Source organism: Malus domestica, chromosome 16 (assembly GCF_042453785.1).
Source record: "Malus domestica chromosome 16, GDT2T_hap1".
Classification (NCBI taxonomy): Eukaryota; Viridiplantae; Streptophyta; class Magnoliopsida; order Rosales; family Rosaceae; genus Malus; species Malus domestica.
In genome coordinates this window covers 14745035-14764536 of record NC_091676.1, presented here as the reverse complement: position 1 = coordinate 14764536, position 19502 = coordinate 14745035, and the positions used below count along the sequence as shown (strand labels likewise).

Genomic DNA, 19502 nt, shown 5'->3' with positions numbered 1-19502 from the left:
CCTAACATATCTCTAACGAAAAAAAAAAAAAAAAAAAACCTTCTCACTCCCACATTCTCTATCACTCTCTTCTTCTCTCCTTCTATTTCGAAAACAAAAATAAAAAATTTTCACACACACTTTGTGTGTGCCCATATGTTAGTAAACATTTAAGAAACTAACATGTACCATGTACGTGTCCAAATCTTTGTCATCACCCAACAATTGATAAACTTCAATTCTCTGCGGTTTTGCTAACCATAAATTGTTAGGTGAATCCCAAATAGTTTAATCCGTTGAAGAGTACTCATTTTTGCGATATTACTACTTTAATTTAAATTAAAATGAAGTTTAAACTCAGAACGTACTATGTTTAAAATAAAAAAAAAAGAATCTAACCACCATAACTATTCTTATACTTTTCCTTTCTTATTCTTATATGGTGAAGTGTTTTTTTCTCCCTCCAAACATAAGTGATTGGTAACAATTAATTGTGAACACTTATGAAGCCCATGACACAACATTCCTCTCTCCTTTTTTTCATTCCAAACAAAATAAATAAAAAGGGAGATGCTATTGGATAAATTTTTATAGGTGTCAGAGAATACAAGTTATGTGATTTATTACTTTACATGTTAATGTTATACGCATGGACGAAGGGAGGTAAGGCTTAGTAGGGGCACATGCCCCCTCTCATCCTATTTTGTTTGCATTACAAATTATACTTTACATGTTAATGTTATACGCATGGACGAAGGGAGGTAAGGCTCAGTAGGGGCACATGCCCCCTCTCATCCTATTTTGTTTGCATTACAAATTATTCAATTAATCATTCTCATTTTTTTTGCTTTACAAATTATTCAATTAATCATATTAAAATAATGAAAATCCTCTTTTAGTTTTTAAATGCCCCTACTTCATTCCTATATATTTCTCATGCACTAATGTCTAAACCTTATTGAGTTGCATGTATTTGGTTAGTTAGTACAAATGAGCATTTGATTGTCAATACAACAATTAAAGACAAAATTAAACAATAGAGTAATAAAATTAGGCATTTTGTAACTAATTTTTTCAGCATTTGTAAAAGAAGTAGCTTTATTTGTCCAAAAAAGGAGCTCGAATTTTTTAAGGTGCCCTCTTAGTTAAATTTATAACTTTGTCCCTGGTTATACGACAAGATCAACATGCCCCATTTTTAATAGGATGTATTAATAAATAAAAGATTTACTTATCATAATTTGGGTGAAATAATAATGTCACTTATTGTGTTTTTAGATATGTACATAAAAAAAAACATGCTACTTTTATTTACAATGTAAAAAAGTTATTATGCTCTCCTTGCTTATATATATATATATATATATATATATATATATATATATATATACACACACACAAATTGCTTAAGGGGAGGGATCCCTATTTTTCTAAAAAAATGGGGACACGCTCCCCACCATTGAATTTAACTTTAATGAAATTGTGTGGTTAAAATTGTGTGGCCTATGTTTTAATCTCAACTACACAATTTTATTAAAACCAATCTAACGGTGGGGAGCGTGTCTCCATTTTTTTGAAAAAATGGGGATCCCTCCCCTTAAGCAATATGTATATATATATATATATTAGTTTTACATGTTTAACATGCACATTAACTTTTTAAAATTACGAATAACAATTGATTGGTAACTTTTCCACATGCTATTTTTTGAGACCAAATCTTCTACACCCAAAATAAGCATAGCCTCTTTATGGCCCGGATAGGTGACTGACATGTATTTATTATCTTAAATTTCTTAAGTTTGTTTTAATAAATTTAATATGTGTCAAATAATTATTAAGAGCACATAAATGTCGCACTTATTTGAGACAGAAGATTTGATCCCCTATTTTTCCTCCACACACATTTTCAATTTTCTAATATTTATTTGTTTTTCTTCAAAAGCTCACTTGTATAAAGAGGAGTTAAAAAGGTAAAAGGGTAAAAAGGTGGTAAATAAAAAAGAAGCTCATAAAACCTTTGTACTAAAAAGGTACAGAAAACCTGTTCTGTTCCGGATCACGGATTCTAGCAAATCAATATCCTCATATGATTCCACCACGCGTTCACTCCTATAAAGTACCAAGTGTAATCGATACGCAGAATGATATATCATATGTTATTACAAAAATGATAGAATATATGTACTAAAATATTAATAATTTAAAAAATAAAATTTTTTGCCATTTTTATTTAAACACGTGTATCATTTATGTTGCGTGACAATTAAAAATTTCTCATAAAGTACCAACAACCTCTCCTCTCGGGCACACACTCAGATTCTATCGTTCTAAAAGACGCACAGAGACACACAGAGACTCCCACGATCAACAAGAAGAAGAAGCAGCAGCAGCAGCAGCGATGCATCCGATAAATGCGATCATGATGACTCGGATGCTGACTCGGAACTCGGGCCTCGCATCAGAGATTGGCGCCATCCCTTTCGGATCCGCCTGGTGGTTCATTTACGCCGGCCTCTCCTGTTTCTTTGTCATCTTCGCCGGTATAATGTCCGGCCTAACCCTCGGCCTCATGTCCCTCGGCCTCGTCGACCTCGAGATTCTGCAGCGCAGCGGCTCCCCGACCGAGAAGAAACAAGCAGGTTCGTCCGCATCCATCTCGGTTCTCGCCGATTCTTGTATTTCGGTTTCGTTTCGCTCGCAAATCGCCAATTTTTCGTAGGTATCTGAAAACTTTGTGTTTTTTGTTTCAGCTATTATATTGCCGGTGGTTCAGAAGCAGCACCAGCTGCTCGTCACTTTGCTTCTGTGTAATGCGGCTGCTATGGAGGTAAGTGGCACTCCATTGTTATGATTTGGAGCGGTTTTCGTTCTCCATGCATTTGTTTTCGGATCGGATTTGGTTTTGCAAGAAATTAATTTAATCTAGTTCAAGAATGTCGATGTGATTCAATGCCGAATGTATTTAATTGAAAGCTAAAAGGTTGAATGTGTTACGATATCATGTTTGTAGATTCGATATGAGCGTCTCATTAAGCATTTAAAGTTTGAACATGCAATGTCAGCTGTTAACTTTGGTATTTGTTGCTCTGCAGGCTCTTCCCTTATATTTGGATAAACTTTTCAATCAATATGTTGCTATAATTCTCTCTGTGACTTTTGTCCTGTTTTTCGGGGAGGTATGTTGTAACCTAGCACTTAGTTTTGAAATTTATACTCACACGTGATTTCTTGAATTGGAATTGATTTGATCATTTATTTTGATCCTCCAGGTTATTCCCCAAGCAATATGCACTAGATACGGACTTGCTGTTGGCTCGAACTTTGTGTGGCTTGTGAGAATTTTAATGTTTGTTTGCTATCCAATTGCTTTTCCAATTGGCAAGGTATAGTCTCTGGCTGATAGTTCATATTTGCATAAAATTTGGTATCACACCTGCTTCAGATGTTACTTTTCTAATGCCATGGCTATTCAGTTAATTGTACGTATGAAGGAGTTTTTATCACTTAATGCTTCTGCTTGCTCTGGCATGTTCCTCACTTTAGATAGTACTAGCTTTGCATGTTCATGCAATTTGATCTTCCTGTAGGAATTTGTACTTATAATCGTATTTCTCCTCGTAGGTTTATGTATTTGTATAAAACAAGTTCTTAGGTAATTAAGCTTGAATTTATATCAGTTTTCTTTTCTTTCACGCATATGAAAAAGGCCTGGATAAAGGAAACAAATAAAAAATAGAATTGTAAATTAACTAGAAGTTGAAAATTCTCTTTTACATCATTCTGCACCTTGTCATGTAAATAGCAAATGATTGGTGATGCTGTTTGATTTGGCATCTATGTGTTGACACTAAGAAATTTAAGTGTTGCAGATCTTGGACTGTGTTCTTGGGCATAATGAAGCATTATTTAGGCGAGCTCAGTTAAAAGCCCTTGTCTCCATCCACAGCCAGGAGGTAAAGTGAATAATTCAGAATCAATATGTGACTTGGTAAAACCATTTGATTGTGTAAGGAAACTAAAATGGTAATACTATTCTTGATTTTCTATTTTTGAAAGTTGCCTTCTGTTAATGTCGCATATAGGAGGGCAAGGGTGGTGAGCTTACACACGATGAGACAACGATAATTAGTGGAGCCCTTGATTTAACTGAAAAGGTACGCATCATAATGAAACTGCCTTTCTTTTGGATGCTCAACTGTTGTGGTTTTCTGGTTTTTGTGATTTCTAGAATATTAGCCCTTCAATGCATAAAAAATGAATAGGATTTACCACTGAGATGTTTACTATTATCCGTTTCTAATTTAATCTGACATTGTGAAGTTTACCCTTAATTAGAGTAGAACAATTAGTAGCTACTTCATCGTGTAGCTAAAACTCATGATATTGGACCGTTGATAGTCTTCAGCATGAACATAATATTTTAGAAGCTCGCTTTGTATATTCTTTTTCTATTTCATTCTTGCTCTTAAGTGATATAAATCTTAAAAGATATCGTGCAATGGGAAATCAAATTTAACCTATTTATTTTTCTTCTCATATATTAACAGACTGCTGAGGAGGCTATGACGCCTATTGAATCTACTTTCTCCTTAGATGTCAATTCAAAATTGGACTGGTAAGCTTTGGTCCTGAAAAATTAGTGTTTCGCCTTCTCAGTTAACTGTCCCATTGGTTCCTGTAAGAATCACATGTATGTTATGCTGCCAACGTCCTTTGGAGGGAACATTTAACATCATCTTAAATAAGGAGTGTACTAAATGATTAGAATTAGAAGCCAACCCTCCTACTAAGAAACTTTTCACGATTTCAATTAACTTTCAGAAAGATAACCTGTCAACCATTGTTATTTTCAAGCAGTCGTCTCTACTAGGCACTTATTCTTATTATCTTTCTATTATCTTGTTATTTTGTAAATTCAGCAAAAGTTGTAGATTGTAAGTCTCGAGTATGTCTAATTATATTTTCATTCTTCCCCCTCAGGGAAGCAATGGGGAAAGTTCTTGCTCGTGGACATAGTCGAGTTCCTGTCTATTCTGGGAACTCAAAGAATATTATTGGACTTCTGCTGGTGGGTGTTAGAACTTAAATCTTTGGAGTTTGATATTATGTATTCGTTCTCTGGATTTCAAACTCACCACATCTGTAATTGGTATTTCTCATGTTTTTATTTTAACCCCGGTCTTGATGTTAATTTGGGGATTAGGTGAAAAGTCTTCTCACTGTACGACCTGAAACAGAGACCCCAGTTAGTGCTGTTTCCATCCGTAGAATTCCAAGGTGTGCTTCAACTTCTTTAAATATGCTATTGTTTCTTCTCAATTCCACTACTCAGTATGGGATATCTGGTTTTCATGTGTGGATCATATTCTCAGAGTTCCTGCAGATATGCCACTGTATGATATATTGAATGAGTTTCAAAAGGGCAGCAGTCATATGGCTGCTGTGGTGAAGCCTAAAGTGAAAAGTAAAATTCCTCGACCAACCATTGATGGAAAGAGAGATGAATGGAACGGCGACACTGGCATGGACTCCCAACTGACTACTCCTTTGCTATCCAAGCAGGATGGAAAGCCGGACAGTGTTGTTGTTGATATACCCAGGATACCAAAGCCCCCTCATAGACACAAGGAAACTTTTTCACCCCATAGTGAGAAAGCAACAAATGGTTTGCTCCAGGTATCAGAGGATATCGAGGAGGGTGAAGTCATTGGGATTATCACTCTGGAGGATGTATTTGAAGAACTCCTGCAGGTAATGTACACGCAATTGATATTCTCGTGCTTTCAGTTAATGAAAATTGTTTATTTGGTTGTAGTGATGATTGTCTTGAAAAATGCAGGAGGAGATTGTGGATGAAACAGATGAATATGTTGATGTACATAAAAGGTATCATAGAGTGACAAAAGCAAATAGTTGGTTGACATTATGTACGAAAGTTATAATTTGAAAGTGGATTAATCTTCTTCTTCTTTGCAGAATACGTGTTGCTGCAGCTGCAGCTGCTTCATCAGTGGCACGGGCTCCATCGACTCGGAGGTTAAATGTGAACAAGGGACCTGCCACTGGACAAAATGTATTTCCCCTTTTCAATCTGTTATTTTCAAAGGGGTCTGCGGAGTTGATTTGCCTCTCAACATTCACTCTTTTTTTAATGTTCAATTTTTGTCCAATGGTCGAAGCTGACTAATGTTTTCTTGTTCTTATTGTGATGATGCCCTAGGCAGGCCAAAAAGTAAGCAAGGACTAACCCTCAAGAAATCTGCTGATGATTGGTCCTCGGCAACATTGCAACGGACTTCTGGCAAACCCCGTCTTGGAAATAAGAGATGATTCATCTTGCTCATTCGTCATTTCCTGATCCGGTTGCTCCTCAGGGAATTGGCTTTGACTTGCATCTATGAAAGTTGTTTGTTTTTGTTTTCGATTTTTGTTCTCCGGGTCGCGGGTAGGTTTCGAGAGGGGGAGTTCTACATTAGATTGCATAGGAGGATATCATTGGAAGTTTGGTACCTTACTAATTATTTCCACTCGTTTTTTGGGTTCATATTAAATCGATAGGTCGAGCTGCCTCTTTGGCTGGCTCTACTTTTTGTTTTGTAAACGACGGTATATGGAGAAAGTAGTTCAACCCGTCTCTGACAATTTTTGCAGAATCAATTCAACCCGTTCTTGACCATTTTTCTAGAATTAGTTCAGCCCGTCTTCAACCATTGTTGTAAAATCAGTTTCAAATATGTACAACATGAACAAAATTACATACACGTCATTAGCCCAACCTGATCTCGATCATTTTTGCATAATTAGTTTTAAATATATATAGAGTCAATTTTATATAATTTTTAGTAAAGCAAATTTGTATAGTTTTTAGCAAAATCAATTTTAACCTAGAAAAGATATTTGAGTCTTTCATTTTCTTTTTCTTTCTGCAACAGAACCGACATTCTTTACCATAAACAGTCCATCATATATTGTTTCGATAACGAGAGGGAAAATGCGGTTAGAAAACTCCCCAACTTAAAGTACCAACGGGCTAAAGTGATTTTCTTATCGGTAAAGAAATGCCTTTGAGTATGGAATGGGAAGCAACAAAAATGAAAATGAAATATTTAAGCAACTTCTCATTAAGTTGCTAACCCAAACTCCACAAAATCTCTCCACTACTTTTCAATCACCATCCGCAACGTAATCCGATTACACTTCGAATAAATTACCGGCAACGTAAATAAAAAATCAACACAACATTTCACATCGCACTGAGTACACGAGTCAATGAACAACCAAATTAAAAACTAAAAAAATGAAACACTCGGTCCACCTCTTCAAAACATCAGAGTCTAACTTCTGCACCAAGCCTTTCTTATTGCCTGACAGTTTGTTGTATTCACTTTTTTTTAGTAGGTGACCTTGCATGCCATCTAGTTTATGCACCAATATGAACAAGTCTTTCTTATTGCTTCACATTAGGACGTTATTTTGGAGAAATTGGTGAGTTTGAACCCTGTGTAATCATAGGAGCACCATATCCATATGACACATGAGATGAGAACCACCATCTACTTCTAAAACTAAGCTTGGAAAGTTTAACGAAGCTGAAGGCAATCTAGTACACTAAAATGTTCCTGAAGAACTGAAACATGTAAATTGAAAGATGACCTTGTAGTCCAAATTGACCATGCCATTAGACATGTGCGGCTCATTTGCAAACTGTAAATAAAAGTCAAAATAAATGGGTTACATCGCTACTTCCACATTTTTTTCTACACAAAAAGAAAAGAAGGAACAATTTAAACCAAAGATGAATATTCACCTGAGCATTAGCCTTGAGAGTGAGCCGGCGTCAGTTGTTGATCGTCCCTCAAATTTTAATAAGATCTTATAAAACAAGACTAATTCTCTGATCAATGTGATTAGCTGTTGAGCCCTAATTGAAACTCAATCACCAATTCACACTTAGTAAACACGCATAACTTCCCAATTAACAACTCTACAAGTACACAATCTGTTAGGAATGTCGGTACTACAAGATAGAGAATGCACAAGGTAAAGTAGAAAATGGACACCAATAATTTATGTGGTTCGGCAATTTATGCCTACGTCCACGAAACAAGGATCAATCTTCACCATATGAAAAAGATGAGTACAACAAGAGTAGTCTTACCAAGCCAAAGACAAGGCTTGATGAATACAAGAAAGTATAACACACACTTTCTATCACTCTAAACTTCACTCACACACAATATGTAGTGGAACACTCTCACTCTCAAACTTGAAGTGGAACAACTCTTATAACCCTCACTCTTAGAGTGGAACACTCTTACTTTGGTTTTTCACACCTTATGAAACATACATGCACCCCTATTTATAATTGAGTTTTGCCGACTTATACACAAGCCCACTGACTTAGGTTTGCATGGCAGCCTCAATATTATTCAAACAGCTAGAACTTTCTAGCTTATGCATGCACTCCACCGACATGCATATTTGGACCAGATTTTTCTAGTTCCTTGGCATTTGATAAGATGCTAGAATTTTCTAGCATCCATTCTTTATAATGGGTTGGACCTTTAATGTCTTTCATCATGGGCTGGACCCATGGTATACCAACAATCTCCCTCTTCAATCCATGAGAGAGGAATTCCGATCATGACTCCAAGTTACCTGGAGTCCATCCTAGCAGCCTTAATGCAGAATTCCAACTTTGATTTTGTGACTACCTTTGTCAACATGTCTGAAGAATTATTATTGGTATGAATCTTCTTCAGCTGTAGCAACTTGTTCTCGATAGCGTCCCTAATCCAGTGATAACGAATATCAATGTTCTTGGTGCGTGAATGATATGTAGTGTTCTTGCTCAAACCAGAGCACTCTGACTATCACAATAAACGCCATAATCACTTTGCTTCAAACCCAACTCTTGGAGAAACCGCTTCAGCCACAACAACTCCTTGCATGCTTCTGTAGCGGCTATGTATTCAGCCTCAGTTGTGGACAAAGCAACACACTTTTGCAACTTGGATTGCCAAGACACGGCTCCCCCTGCAAAAGTAAACAAGTACCCAGACGTAGATTTTCTACCATCCAGGTCACCTCCTATGTCAGCATCTGTGAATCCTTCCAAGATTGGTTTGGAACCGCCAATGCACAAGCACATCTTAGAAGTCCCCTTCAAATATCTGAGAATGCACTTAACAGCTTCCCAATGGTCTTTCCTTGGATTAGAGAGAAACCTGCTCACCACACCTACTGCATGAGCAATATTTGGCCATGTGCACACCATTGCATACATGATACTTCCTACCGCTGAAGAGTAGGGAACAACTGCCATTTTCTCCTTTTCTTCATATGTTTTTGGACATGACTCTTTGCTCAACTTGATATGATTGGCTAAAGGTGAGCTTACCGGTTTGGCTGCTTTCATGTTGAACCTTTCAAGCACCCGTTCAACATACTTTTCTTGTGACAGCCACAACTTCTTGGATTTTCTGTCACGAATTATCTCCATGCCCAAAATCTACTTGGCTGGCCCTAAGTCATTCATGTCAAAGGACTTAGATAACTCTTCTTTAAGCTTTTTAATCATAGAAACATCTTGACTGACAATTAACATGTCATCAACATAAAGCAATAAAATGATGAATTTACCTCCAGAAAATTGTTTGATATAAACACAAGAGTCAGCATGAGTTCTCTTGTACCCATTAATCACCATGAATGAGTTGAACTTTTTATTCCACTGTCTCGGAGCCTACTTAAGACCATATAAGCTTTTCTTGAGCTTGCACACCAAATTTTCTTTACCTTTGACTTCAAAGCCTTTAGGTTGCTCCATGTATATCTTCTCTTCTAAATTGCCGTGGAGAAATGCAGTTTTAACGTCTAACTGCTCGAGCTTAAGATCCATGCTTGCTGCCATACCAAGGATAACTCGAATGGAAGTCATCTTCACCACCGGTGAGAAATCTCATCAAAGTCAACTCCTTTCTTTTGACCAAAACCTTTGACAACCAAACGAGCCTTGTACCTTGTCATGTTGTCGTCCCTTTTCAATTTGAACACCCACTTATTTTTCAACACTTTTCTTCCCTTTTGAAGCTCCACCAGCTCATAGGTATCATTCCTTAATAAGGATTCCATCTCTGACTTCATTGCCTTCATCCATTTATCACTGTCGTTATGAGCTCTGGCCTCCTCATAAGTTTCGGGCTCTCCATAATTAGTCAACATGATATACTCTAATGAAGAATACTTGGTAGAAGGTATTCAACTTCTGCTGGATCTTCTGACCTGATCTTCATTCTCTTGCGGGGCTGGAGGCTTCCCCTGATTGGGTTCTCATTGAGTCTAATCTTCTTGACTAGGCTCTCCCTGATCAGCAATCTCATGGTCTGGCACATCTTGATCAGGCTCCCCCTGATCAACATTATCTGGTTCTACAAGCACTTCATTGGCAGCTGCTTTAGGGATGTCATCGTGACTTTCTTCATCTGAAGCTAATGGATCAACTCCTATGACTGTGCCATTTGGTTGTGCCTTTTTATCCGAATCCCCAATTGTTTGATCATCATAATAGACCACGTCTCTACTTCGGATAAACTTTTTCTGGTATGGGTCCCATAATCTGTAACCAAAATCTTCACCGCTATAACCAAGAAAGATGCATGGTGTAGCTTTGTAGTCTAACTTAGATCTCTACTCTTTGGGCACATGCACAAAAGCTTTGCAACCAAACACTTTCAGATGAGAGTAAGACACATCATTACTAGTCTATACTCTATCTAGAACATCAAGACCTAATGGTATTGATGGAGATCGGTTGATCAAATAGCAGGCTGTCCTTACAGCTTCACCCCAGAACTGCTTAGATAACTTTGCAGTCCTCAGCATACACCTGACTTTCTCCATGATGGTTCGGTTCATTCTTTCAGCAATACCATTATGTTGTGGAGTTCCAGGAACTGTCATCTCATGACGTATGCCATGTTTCACATAATACTCTCTAAATTGGTGAGATGTGTACTTGCCACCGTTGTCGATACGAAGGCACTTGAGAGGTTTCCCAATTTCCCTCTCCACCATGTCATGGAACTCCTGGAATGTCTGAAACACCTGGTCTTTGGATTTCAACAAATACACCCAGACCCTTTGTGAAGCATCAACAATATAAGTAACAAAATATTTATTTCTTCCAAGTGACTCGACTTCCATGGGATCATGCACATCTGAATAAACAAGATCTAACAAATTTCCTTTCTTTGTAAATGGAACAGAAAAACTAATTCTTCTTTGTTTTCCGAATAATCAGTGCTCACAAGAGTTTAATGACATACCTTTGGCAAAGGGAATGTGATACTTCTTTGCCAAAACTTGTAGGCCTTTCTCGCTCATGTGGCCTAGCCTCTTATGCCACAAGTCTAGAGATGAGTCCTCCACAACATTCAACTCACTTTTCAAAACCTTGGCATTTGACCGGTACAACGTAGAACAAAGTCGTGCTCTTGCTACCACCATTAATTAAGCCTTTAGTAAGCTTCAATTTTCCTTCGCCAATATGGTGATAATAACCTTGTCGATTAAGGGTACCGATGGAGTGAGACGTATATTAGGAATATGTCTCACATCTTTCAACATCAACTGGCAGCCGAGATTAGTTCTTAGGCAAATATCACCAATTCCAAAAATTTTGGAATAGCTTTCATTCCCCATCTTCACTATGCCAAAGTCACCTTCTTTGTATGTACTGGAGAACTCCCGTTTGGACGTAGCATGGAAGGAAGCTCCATTGTCAAAGATCCATTCAATGTCTCTGTCAGAGTTGCCCATATGCAGACATTCACCAACATATAATATTTTTGGTACATCACCACATATGACAGCAGTGGTACTGCCAGTATCATCTTTCTTCTGATTGTTCCCTTCCATTTGCTCTCTCTTCCAAACTCGACAATTTTTCTTCATATGGCCTTCTTTGCCACAATGGTGGCATGCACCCTTGAACCTTGACTTGGATTGGCTAGGACTCCTGCCATGACCTCTAGGTCCTCTACTCTTGCTTCTTCCGCGGTTCTCTGTGGCAAATACTTGGCTGTTATCTGTGCCAGAAGTCTTTCTCCTTGTTTCTTCATTGAGCATGTTATTTTTAACATTATCAAGAGTAAGAACACCATTAGAAGCAGAGTTACTTATATTCACCACAAAGGTCTCCCAACTGTCTGGCAAGGATCTAAGTAACAAGAATGCCTATAGCTCGTCCTCAATCGTCATTTTCATAGTAGCCAACTGGTTGATGATATTCTGGAAATTGTTTAAGTGTTTTGCTACACTTAAACCATCCTTGTACTTCGCACTGATGAGCTCTTTGATCAAGAAGGCTTTCTTGGCTTGGGTTTTCTTTTCAAACAAGGACTCAAGCTTTGTCCAAAACTCACGGGCATTGGTTTCATTAGACACATGGTGAAAAACACTATCATCCACCCATTGTCTAATTGTGCCAATTGCCTTGCAATTCATCTTCTTCCACTCGGCATCGGACATGCTCTCGAGCTTAGCGGCATTTCTTTCAATTGGCTCATGCAGATCCTTGCAATAAAGAATGTCCTCCATCCTTGGCTTCCATGTTACCTAATTGGAATTGGTGAGTTTGATCATAGTGCCACTTCCTTCCATCCCGTAGTACGAGCCAACCGGGCTCTGATACCACTTGTTAGGAATGTCGGTACTACAAGATAGAGAATGCACAAGGTAAAGTGGAAAATGGACACCAATAATTTATGTGGTTCGACAATTTATGCCTACGTCTACGAAACAAGGATCAATCTTCACTATATGAAAAAGATGAGTACAACAAGAGTAGTCTTACCAAGCCAAAAACAAGGCTTGATGAATACAAGAGAGTATAACACACACTTTCTATCACTCTAAACTTCACTCACACACAATGTGTAGTGGAACACTCTTACTCTCAAACTTGAAGTGGAACAACTCTTATAACCCTCACTCTTGGAGTGGAACACTCTTACTTTGGTTTTTCACACCTTATGATACATACATGCACCCCTATTTATAATTGAGTTTTGCCGACTTATACACAAGCCCACCGACTTAGGCTTGCGTGGGAGGCTCAATATTATTCAAACAGTTAGAACATTCTAGCTTATGCATGCACTCCACCGACATGCATATTTGGACCAGATTTTTCTAGTTCCTTGGCATTTGATAAGATGCTAGAATTTTCTAGCATCCATCCTTTATAATGGGTTGGACCTTTAATGTCTTTCATCATGGGCTGGACCCATGGTATACTAACACAATCCACGTATAGATACGTCACCGAATACGGTGACAACTCAACTTTGCGATCAAAGCCTTCATCGGAAACGTTGTCGTTGTAAACAGAAATCTGCTATAGCTTGGGTTTATGCAACCACTCCTGCTGCTGCTGAGTTTGGTAGTACACCAGAGCACCACTGGTGCTGCTCATCCGGTTGAGAGCAGCAATGGCATCAGCAGTCTGGTTCTTTTTAGAGCTTGGAACAGATTGAAACATGGGAGGTATAATTGGGGGTGGTGATGATGGAGGAGAGGCGATGGTCGGGAGGGATGTAGACGGAGCCGTACAAGGAAGGAGGCTGGTCCTTCATCGCCAAGAGTGAGGGTTTGGAAGAGGAGACAAAGGGTTTTGAATGCGAGGCGATGACACGTGAGGGAAGTATAGAGAAAAAGAGAGGTAGCAACGATAAATGATGGATGAGATAGATGTGCTACTCCTATGCCCGTGGGTGCAGCCTGTGTGGTTTGGTGGTCTTCTCTACATTCGTATTATTGGCGCATCTATTTCCTCATTTGATGACTGGATCTCTCACCTGTTTTCGTTGCAGCTGGGGTTCTCCAAGTCTAAATCAAGGTTTCTGTCTCAGGTGGCTTTCTCCCTGTTGGTTTATCTGGAGAGCCAGATGCGACGCGGTGTTCAACGGGCGATCCCCTTCTCTATCTCACACTATTTTTAATCTGTCCAGTGCTTGGGAGACCTTTGCTGATGCTAACTCCAGGATCCATGGCCTTGCTCCCTCGCCTAGGAACAACCATTTGTGTGAGGTTTCGTGGTCTCCTCCTCCTCCTCCTTCCTTGTTGAAGATAAATGTGGATGCGAGTTGGAGGCATGGTGCTTCTTCGGCGTGGGTTGGATTGTTGATCCGTGACTCGAGTCGTTGGTGTTTGGAGGTCAGAAGGATGGAGGTCCTGGCCTCTTCTACTGCAATGGCAAAGTCCTTGGTGGTTTTGGAGGGGTGTCTTCTAGCGAAGGGTCTGAATTTTCCTCGGGTGGTGATTGAATCGGATTCAAAATTGGTTACTTCGTGTTTGCAGGATTGTTCTTCGAGCTGCGCTTGGGAACTCTTCCCATTCTGAGATCGTATTTGGTTGGTTGGGAAGGCTTTCCAAGCTTGCTCATGGTCTTAGATTCCAAGATCAGCAAACTGTGTGGTGGACTTCATTGTGAAGAACTTCACTCCGGAGATGTGCAACTCTGTTTGGGCTTACAGGCCCCCATCTTCTCTTGTTAGAATTTTAAATAAGGATGGTTTGCCTTGCCCTTCGAGTAGCTATCTTCGGATCTTGTTTTTTGGGGATGACGTGTTTGCCAGCTGTGGTAGCGTCTATTGTAATCTCGGGCCCTTGCTCTGTCGTTAGTTCCTTTGTTGCGTTAGCCTGTGCGGCTTTCTTTGTTCTCGGCTGGCCTCTGTGCCTTGGTATTGTATATCCTTGGTTCAAAAAAAAAAAAAAAGAATTTACCACTATAAAGGGTAATTTTGTAACTTACATTCTAAAAAAAAATAAAAAAGTTAAGAGTGCTAATATCCCCACTTCTATGTCTTATTTTCCTACCCATATCTTAACAAAAATTCCTCGACCAACCATTGATTGAAGGAGAGATGAACGGAACGAGAAATTTTTAATTGTAACGGAAACACAAGTGGTAAACCATGTGTTTTAATAGAAATGGTGAGAAATTTTATTTTTTAAGTTATTAACTTTTTAGCACACATATCCCACCATTTGTATAATGACACATGGTGTACCACCTCGTGTATTGGTTACATTGAAAAATCTCTCGAATGGAACGGAGACACTGGCACAGACTCCCAACCGACTACTCCTTTGCTATCCAAGTAGGATGGAAAGCCAGACAGTGTTGTTGTTGATATACCCAGGATACCAAGGCCCCCTCATAGACACAAGGAAACTTTTTCACCTCATAGTGATAAAGCAACAAATGGTTTGCTCTAGGTATAAGAGCAGGGGCAGATCCATTAAGGGACCAGGGTGGTCCCAGGACCACCCGGAAGCTAGGACAAACGACTGTGAGGATCTTCAAGGACCATCCAAATCTGGGCAGAAGAACAGCAGCCATGGCTGCTGCAAGCTGTGCAAAACGGAAGGAGGAAGAAGAAAGTCAATTTTAAAAAAAAATAACTTAGCCAAAACGACGTCGTTTTGAGCCAAGTTATTAAAAAAGTTTAAAAACTCCTCACCTTCACGTGATAGAGCACTCGCCAGTCACCATCTTTTATTTTTTTATAGAAAAGTCAGACTCACCATCTTTTATAGAATAGTGCTTTCAATCAACTTTACTTCACCAATAATAGCAAATTGTCTGTAAGTTTTCAAACAGGAGGAATCCTCACGCTACCCAAGTAACCCCAACTTTGTGATTTGCTTTGTTTTCAATATATTGGTATTCAGATCGTGATTTTGTCGATGATTTTATTCAGACTCAGACCTTTAAACAGAATGAACATTCATGCTCTCCATAGCAATTTCTGCTCTCTGCTCCCTGTTCAACTTCCGTCTCGAATGTACATGTGTTTACCACCAAACCCACATTTCTGTAAGATTTCTAATTTAGTGTTAGTTCTTACTTATTTTTAGTGTTAGTTGATACAGATTTATTGTTAATTTGTTAGGATTTTTAGTTTTAGACTTTTAGGTAATTTTTTTTTTAAAGAACACTAATTAAAAACAAAGGGGCCGAACAGTGAATCTTGCAAATGATTTTTTTCATATCTATTTTAGTGTTAGTTCATACATATTTATTGTTGATTCGTTAGGATTTTCTGATATTACTTGGATTGTGTTATAGGGTTTCTTTTGTTGAAGATTGTGTTACAGTTAGGGGTTTTTAGTTCATACATATTTTTAGTTTCATCAATTGACATAGATTTTTTTATTAATTGATATGTGTAGAAATTAAAAGTATGGAACGATATTACAAGCGAAAATCATCATCGATTAGTTCGGACAATCATATTCCAAATAGTTCATCTCCAAACTTGGATAGTTCCAATCCTATTCCGAATAGTTCCCCTCCAATTCCAAATAGGTCCGATCCAATTGGGGGTAATTACACTCCACAACAAAATGAGTTAAAAGTTGATTAGGATAATCTTGAGAGAGACCCCGGAAAGAGAATTCCAATGAAGGATTATCCTCCAAATATTCGAGATGAGGTCCGAATAGCATATATATTAATGGAGCCTTTTAGAGCTAAAATTTTTTTTTTTTTGTATTGACAATGAAACTATCATAACACGTTTTCAAAGTATGTGATCCCGTCGTGGACAAATTTAGTATTTCTAGCTTGTTTAGCACAAAGATTATGAATGAAAATTGTAGTTTGCCATTTATTTGTTCAATGATATTTTCTTCTTTTTTTTTTTTTTTTGAAGCTTTTATATTGGGACCACCCTAAGTTAAAATCCTGGATTCGCCACTGTATAAGAGGATATCGAGGAGGGTGAATTCATTGGGGTTATCACTCTGGAAGATGTATTTAAAGAACTCCTGCAGGTAATGTACACGCAACTGATATTCTCGTGCTTTCAGTTAATGAAAATTGTTTATTTGGTTGTAGTGATGATTGTCTTGAAAAATGCAGGAGGAGATTGTGGATGAAACAGATGAATATGTTGATGTACATAAAAGGTATCATAGAGTGACAAAAGCAAATAGTTGGTTGACATTATGTACGAAAGTTATAATTTGAAAGTGGATTAATCTTCTTCATCCTTGCAGAATACGTGTCGCTGCAGCTGCAGCTGCTTCATCAGTGGCACGGGCTCCATCGACTCGGAGGTTAAATGTGAACAAGGGACCTGCCACTGGACAAAATGTATTCCCCCTTTTCAATCTGTTATTTTCGAAGGGGTCTGGGCAGTTGATTTGCCTCTCAACATTCACTCTTTTTTTAATGTTCAATTTTTGTCCAGTGGTCGAAGCTGACTAATGTTTTCTTGTTCTTATTGTGATGATGCCCTAGGCAGGCCAAAAAGTAAGCAAGGACTAACCCTCAAGAAATCTGCTGATGATTGGCCCTCGGCAACATTGCAACGGACTTCTGGCGAACCCCGTCTTGGAAATATGAGAAGATTCATCTTGCTCATTCGTCATTTCCTGATCCGGTTGCTCCTCAGGGAACTGGCTTTGACTTGCATCTATGAAAGTTGTTTGTTTTTGTTTTCGATTTTTGTTCTCCGGGTGGCAGGTAGGTTTCGAGAGGGGGAGTTCTACATTAGATTGCATAGGAGGATATCATTGGAAGTTTGGTATCTTACTAATTATTTCCACTCGTTTTTTTGGTTCATATTAAATCGATAGGTCGAGCTGCCTCTTTGGCTGTCTCTACTTTTTGTTTTGTAAACGACGGTACACTACTACAATATATGCTATCACCGTCGGAGTCAAAACCGACAAGAAATCAGATTTCTGTCGCAATTTTGGAAAAAATGCGACATAAAACAATGTAATGTCGCATTTTCAAAGCGACACTATTGCTAGCGTCACGAAAGGGCTTTAGCGTCGGTTTGGTGGCTTAAACCGACACTACATAGCGTCGCTTTAAAGCGACACTAAACTAACGTCGGTTTAAAGCGACGCATACTTACACGTTACGTCGCTTTAAGGAAACGTTCATTAGCAATTTAATTGTAAAATATAATTCCTACTGTCGCTTTTAAATGACACTGAAATAATATTAAATCAATTTAATATCCCATAAACCGACGCCAAATAACAATTAAATAAATAAAATATGCAACCGAATAACGGTCTTAACCGACACCACCTTTGTTAATAATAATAAAAAAAACACACAAATCGCATTCTTCTTCGATTCATTGTAACAGAAAAATTTTATATAATTATATTAATTAATTTCAAGGTCAAAAAAAAAACATTAATAAAAATAATTAAAAAAAAAGTCTGCCAACATACACAATATTGTCCATACATTAATGAAAATAATTAACAATAAAAATAATGTCAAAATATACAAAAACCCATCCGTCATAACAACTACTAAATCCGACATTACAAACATAACATAAAAAACAAAAAAGATAGAACGATTAAAGTATCATATTTAACCGACAAAAAACCGAACCAAATAAACTACGGAACCGAATCTGCGCCTGAACGTGGCACAGATCCTTCTCGCCCTTGAGGTCCTATATTTGATGCCAACATCCTCGACAAGTCCACATCAGATCCAACACCCGCAAGCATTTCAGCAAACCCCCCAGCTGGAAATTCAGGACAAGGCGCAGCCATCTCGGGTCGATATACTGGCACTTGATAAGGCGGCTCCTGCATGTAAGGCATGGGAGGCTGCTGCATGTATGGCATAGGCGGCTGCTGCATGTATGGCGTGGGCTGCATAGGCAGCGGATACATAGGATACGGAGGTTGCTGATTATAGCCAGCATAAGGATATGCAGGGGGCGGCTGACTTTGACCCGACTGTTGAGGAGGAGGCTGACTCTGGCCTGACTGTTGGGTTCCCGGGCTAAACGGTGGTTGTGGTTGTGCTTGTGGCTGAAATCTTTGGAAAAGCCACGCAAACAACTAACTTTGCTTGTTCTCTAGGTCCGAAATCCGTTTATTGTTATTTTCGTCCCTCAATTTCAACTCATTATTTTGAGTCATCAGCAATGCCATTGCACTGTTAGATGACCTCTTGGAGGAAATTGATGTAGAAGACGAAGAAGATGCATAGGAAACCATATCAGGAGTCACCCCATGACCGTATCCTCTGACTGTATTATACCTCTCAGGACCCATTGTGTCAACATACACTTGGGTCCTAAGATCTTCATTATCCTCTTGCCCCGACTGAATCAAAGTTTGCAGATTGCTCTCCATTGTTGCCTAGCATTACAATTTTTAAAAAGAAAAATTCAATCGTAAAACAGAACAATAAGCTATAGATAATAAATTTGAATAATAATGAAATACCAACACAGTAAAATAAATTACCCCTGTACGCTCCGATTCTTCATCAATCCAAGCTTCATTTTTTCGTGTATGACATTCACGAAAAAAGGTTACAGGATCAGCTTCTTTCCCATGCTTCTTCCGCTTTACCAAAAATAAAATTTCACACAAACAATTTTAGGCTAACCTCGTTAAAATTAAAATTTATAACTATTGAATATTTAAAATAACATTTCTTCAAATGGTACAATCCTTAC

At 38.4% G+C, this 19502-nt stretch overlaps 1 protein-coding gene and 1 long non-coding RNA gene across 4 annotated transcripts; both read left to right on the top strand.

Moving 5' to 3' along the window:
- Positions 1-2246: 2246 nt before the first annotated feature.
- On the top strand, positions 2247-6658 carry LOC103403838 (DUF21 domain-containing protein At4g14240-like). Of its 2 annotated transcripts, none has more exons than XM_008342688.4 (13): positions 2247-2621; positions 2733-2809; positions 3075-3158; positions 3252-3365; positions 3852-3935; positions 4065-4136; positions 4530-4597; positions 4963-5050; positions 5186-5259; positions 5355-5733; positions 5822-5868; positions 5959-6055; positions 6203-6658. In XM_008342688.4, exons 1-13 carry the CDS (start codon positions 2381-2383, stop codon positions 6227-6229), a joined length of 1452 nt encoding a protein of 483 aa, XP_008340910.3. In that variant the 5' UTR covers positions 2247-2380; the 3' UTR covers positions 6230-6658. The 2 variants fall into 2 exon arrangements, with proteins under 2 accessions (XP_008340910.3, XP_008340911.3); XM_008342689.4 differs by having other exon boundaries at positions 2270-2621; positions 6207-6658.
- A 10091-nt stretch (positions 6659-16749) lies between these two features.
- Positions 16750-17604, top strand: LOC103431972 (uncharacterized). Of its 2 annotated transcripts, none has more exons than XR_528938.4 (4): positions 16750-16824; positions 16913-16959; positions 17050-17146; positions 17298-17604. It is a non-coding gene; the product is annotated as an uncharacterized lncRNA (long non-coding RNA). The 2 variants fall into 2 exon arrangements; XR_528939.4 differs by having other exon boundaries at positions 17294-17420.
- The last annotated feature ends 1898 nt before the right edge of the window (positions 17605-19502 follow it).

Excerpts from the sequence above, each read along its gene's own strand:
- LOC103403838 (XM_008342688.4), top strand. The coding sequence starts at position 2,381 with ATGCATCCGATAAATGCGATCATGATGACTCGGATGCTGACTCGGAAC. Across the intron at positions 3,936-4,064 it reads TCTCCATCCACAGCCAGGAG|GAGGGCAAGGGTGGTGAGCT; the intron begins GTAAAGTGAATA and ends TGTCGCATATAG. Across the intron at positions 5,260-5,354 it reads TCCATCCGTAGAATTCCAAG|AGTTCCTGCAGATATGCCAC; the intron begins GTGTGCTTCAAC and ends TCATATTCTCAG.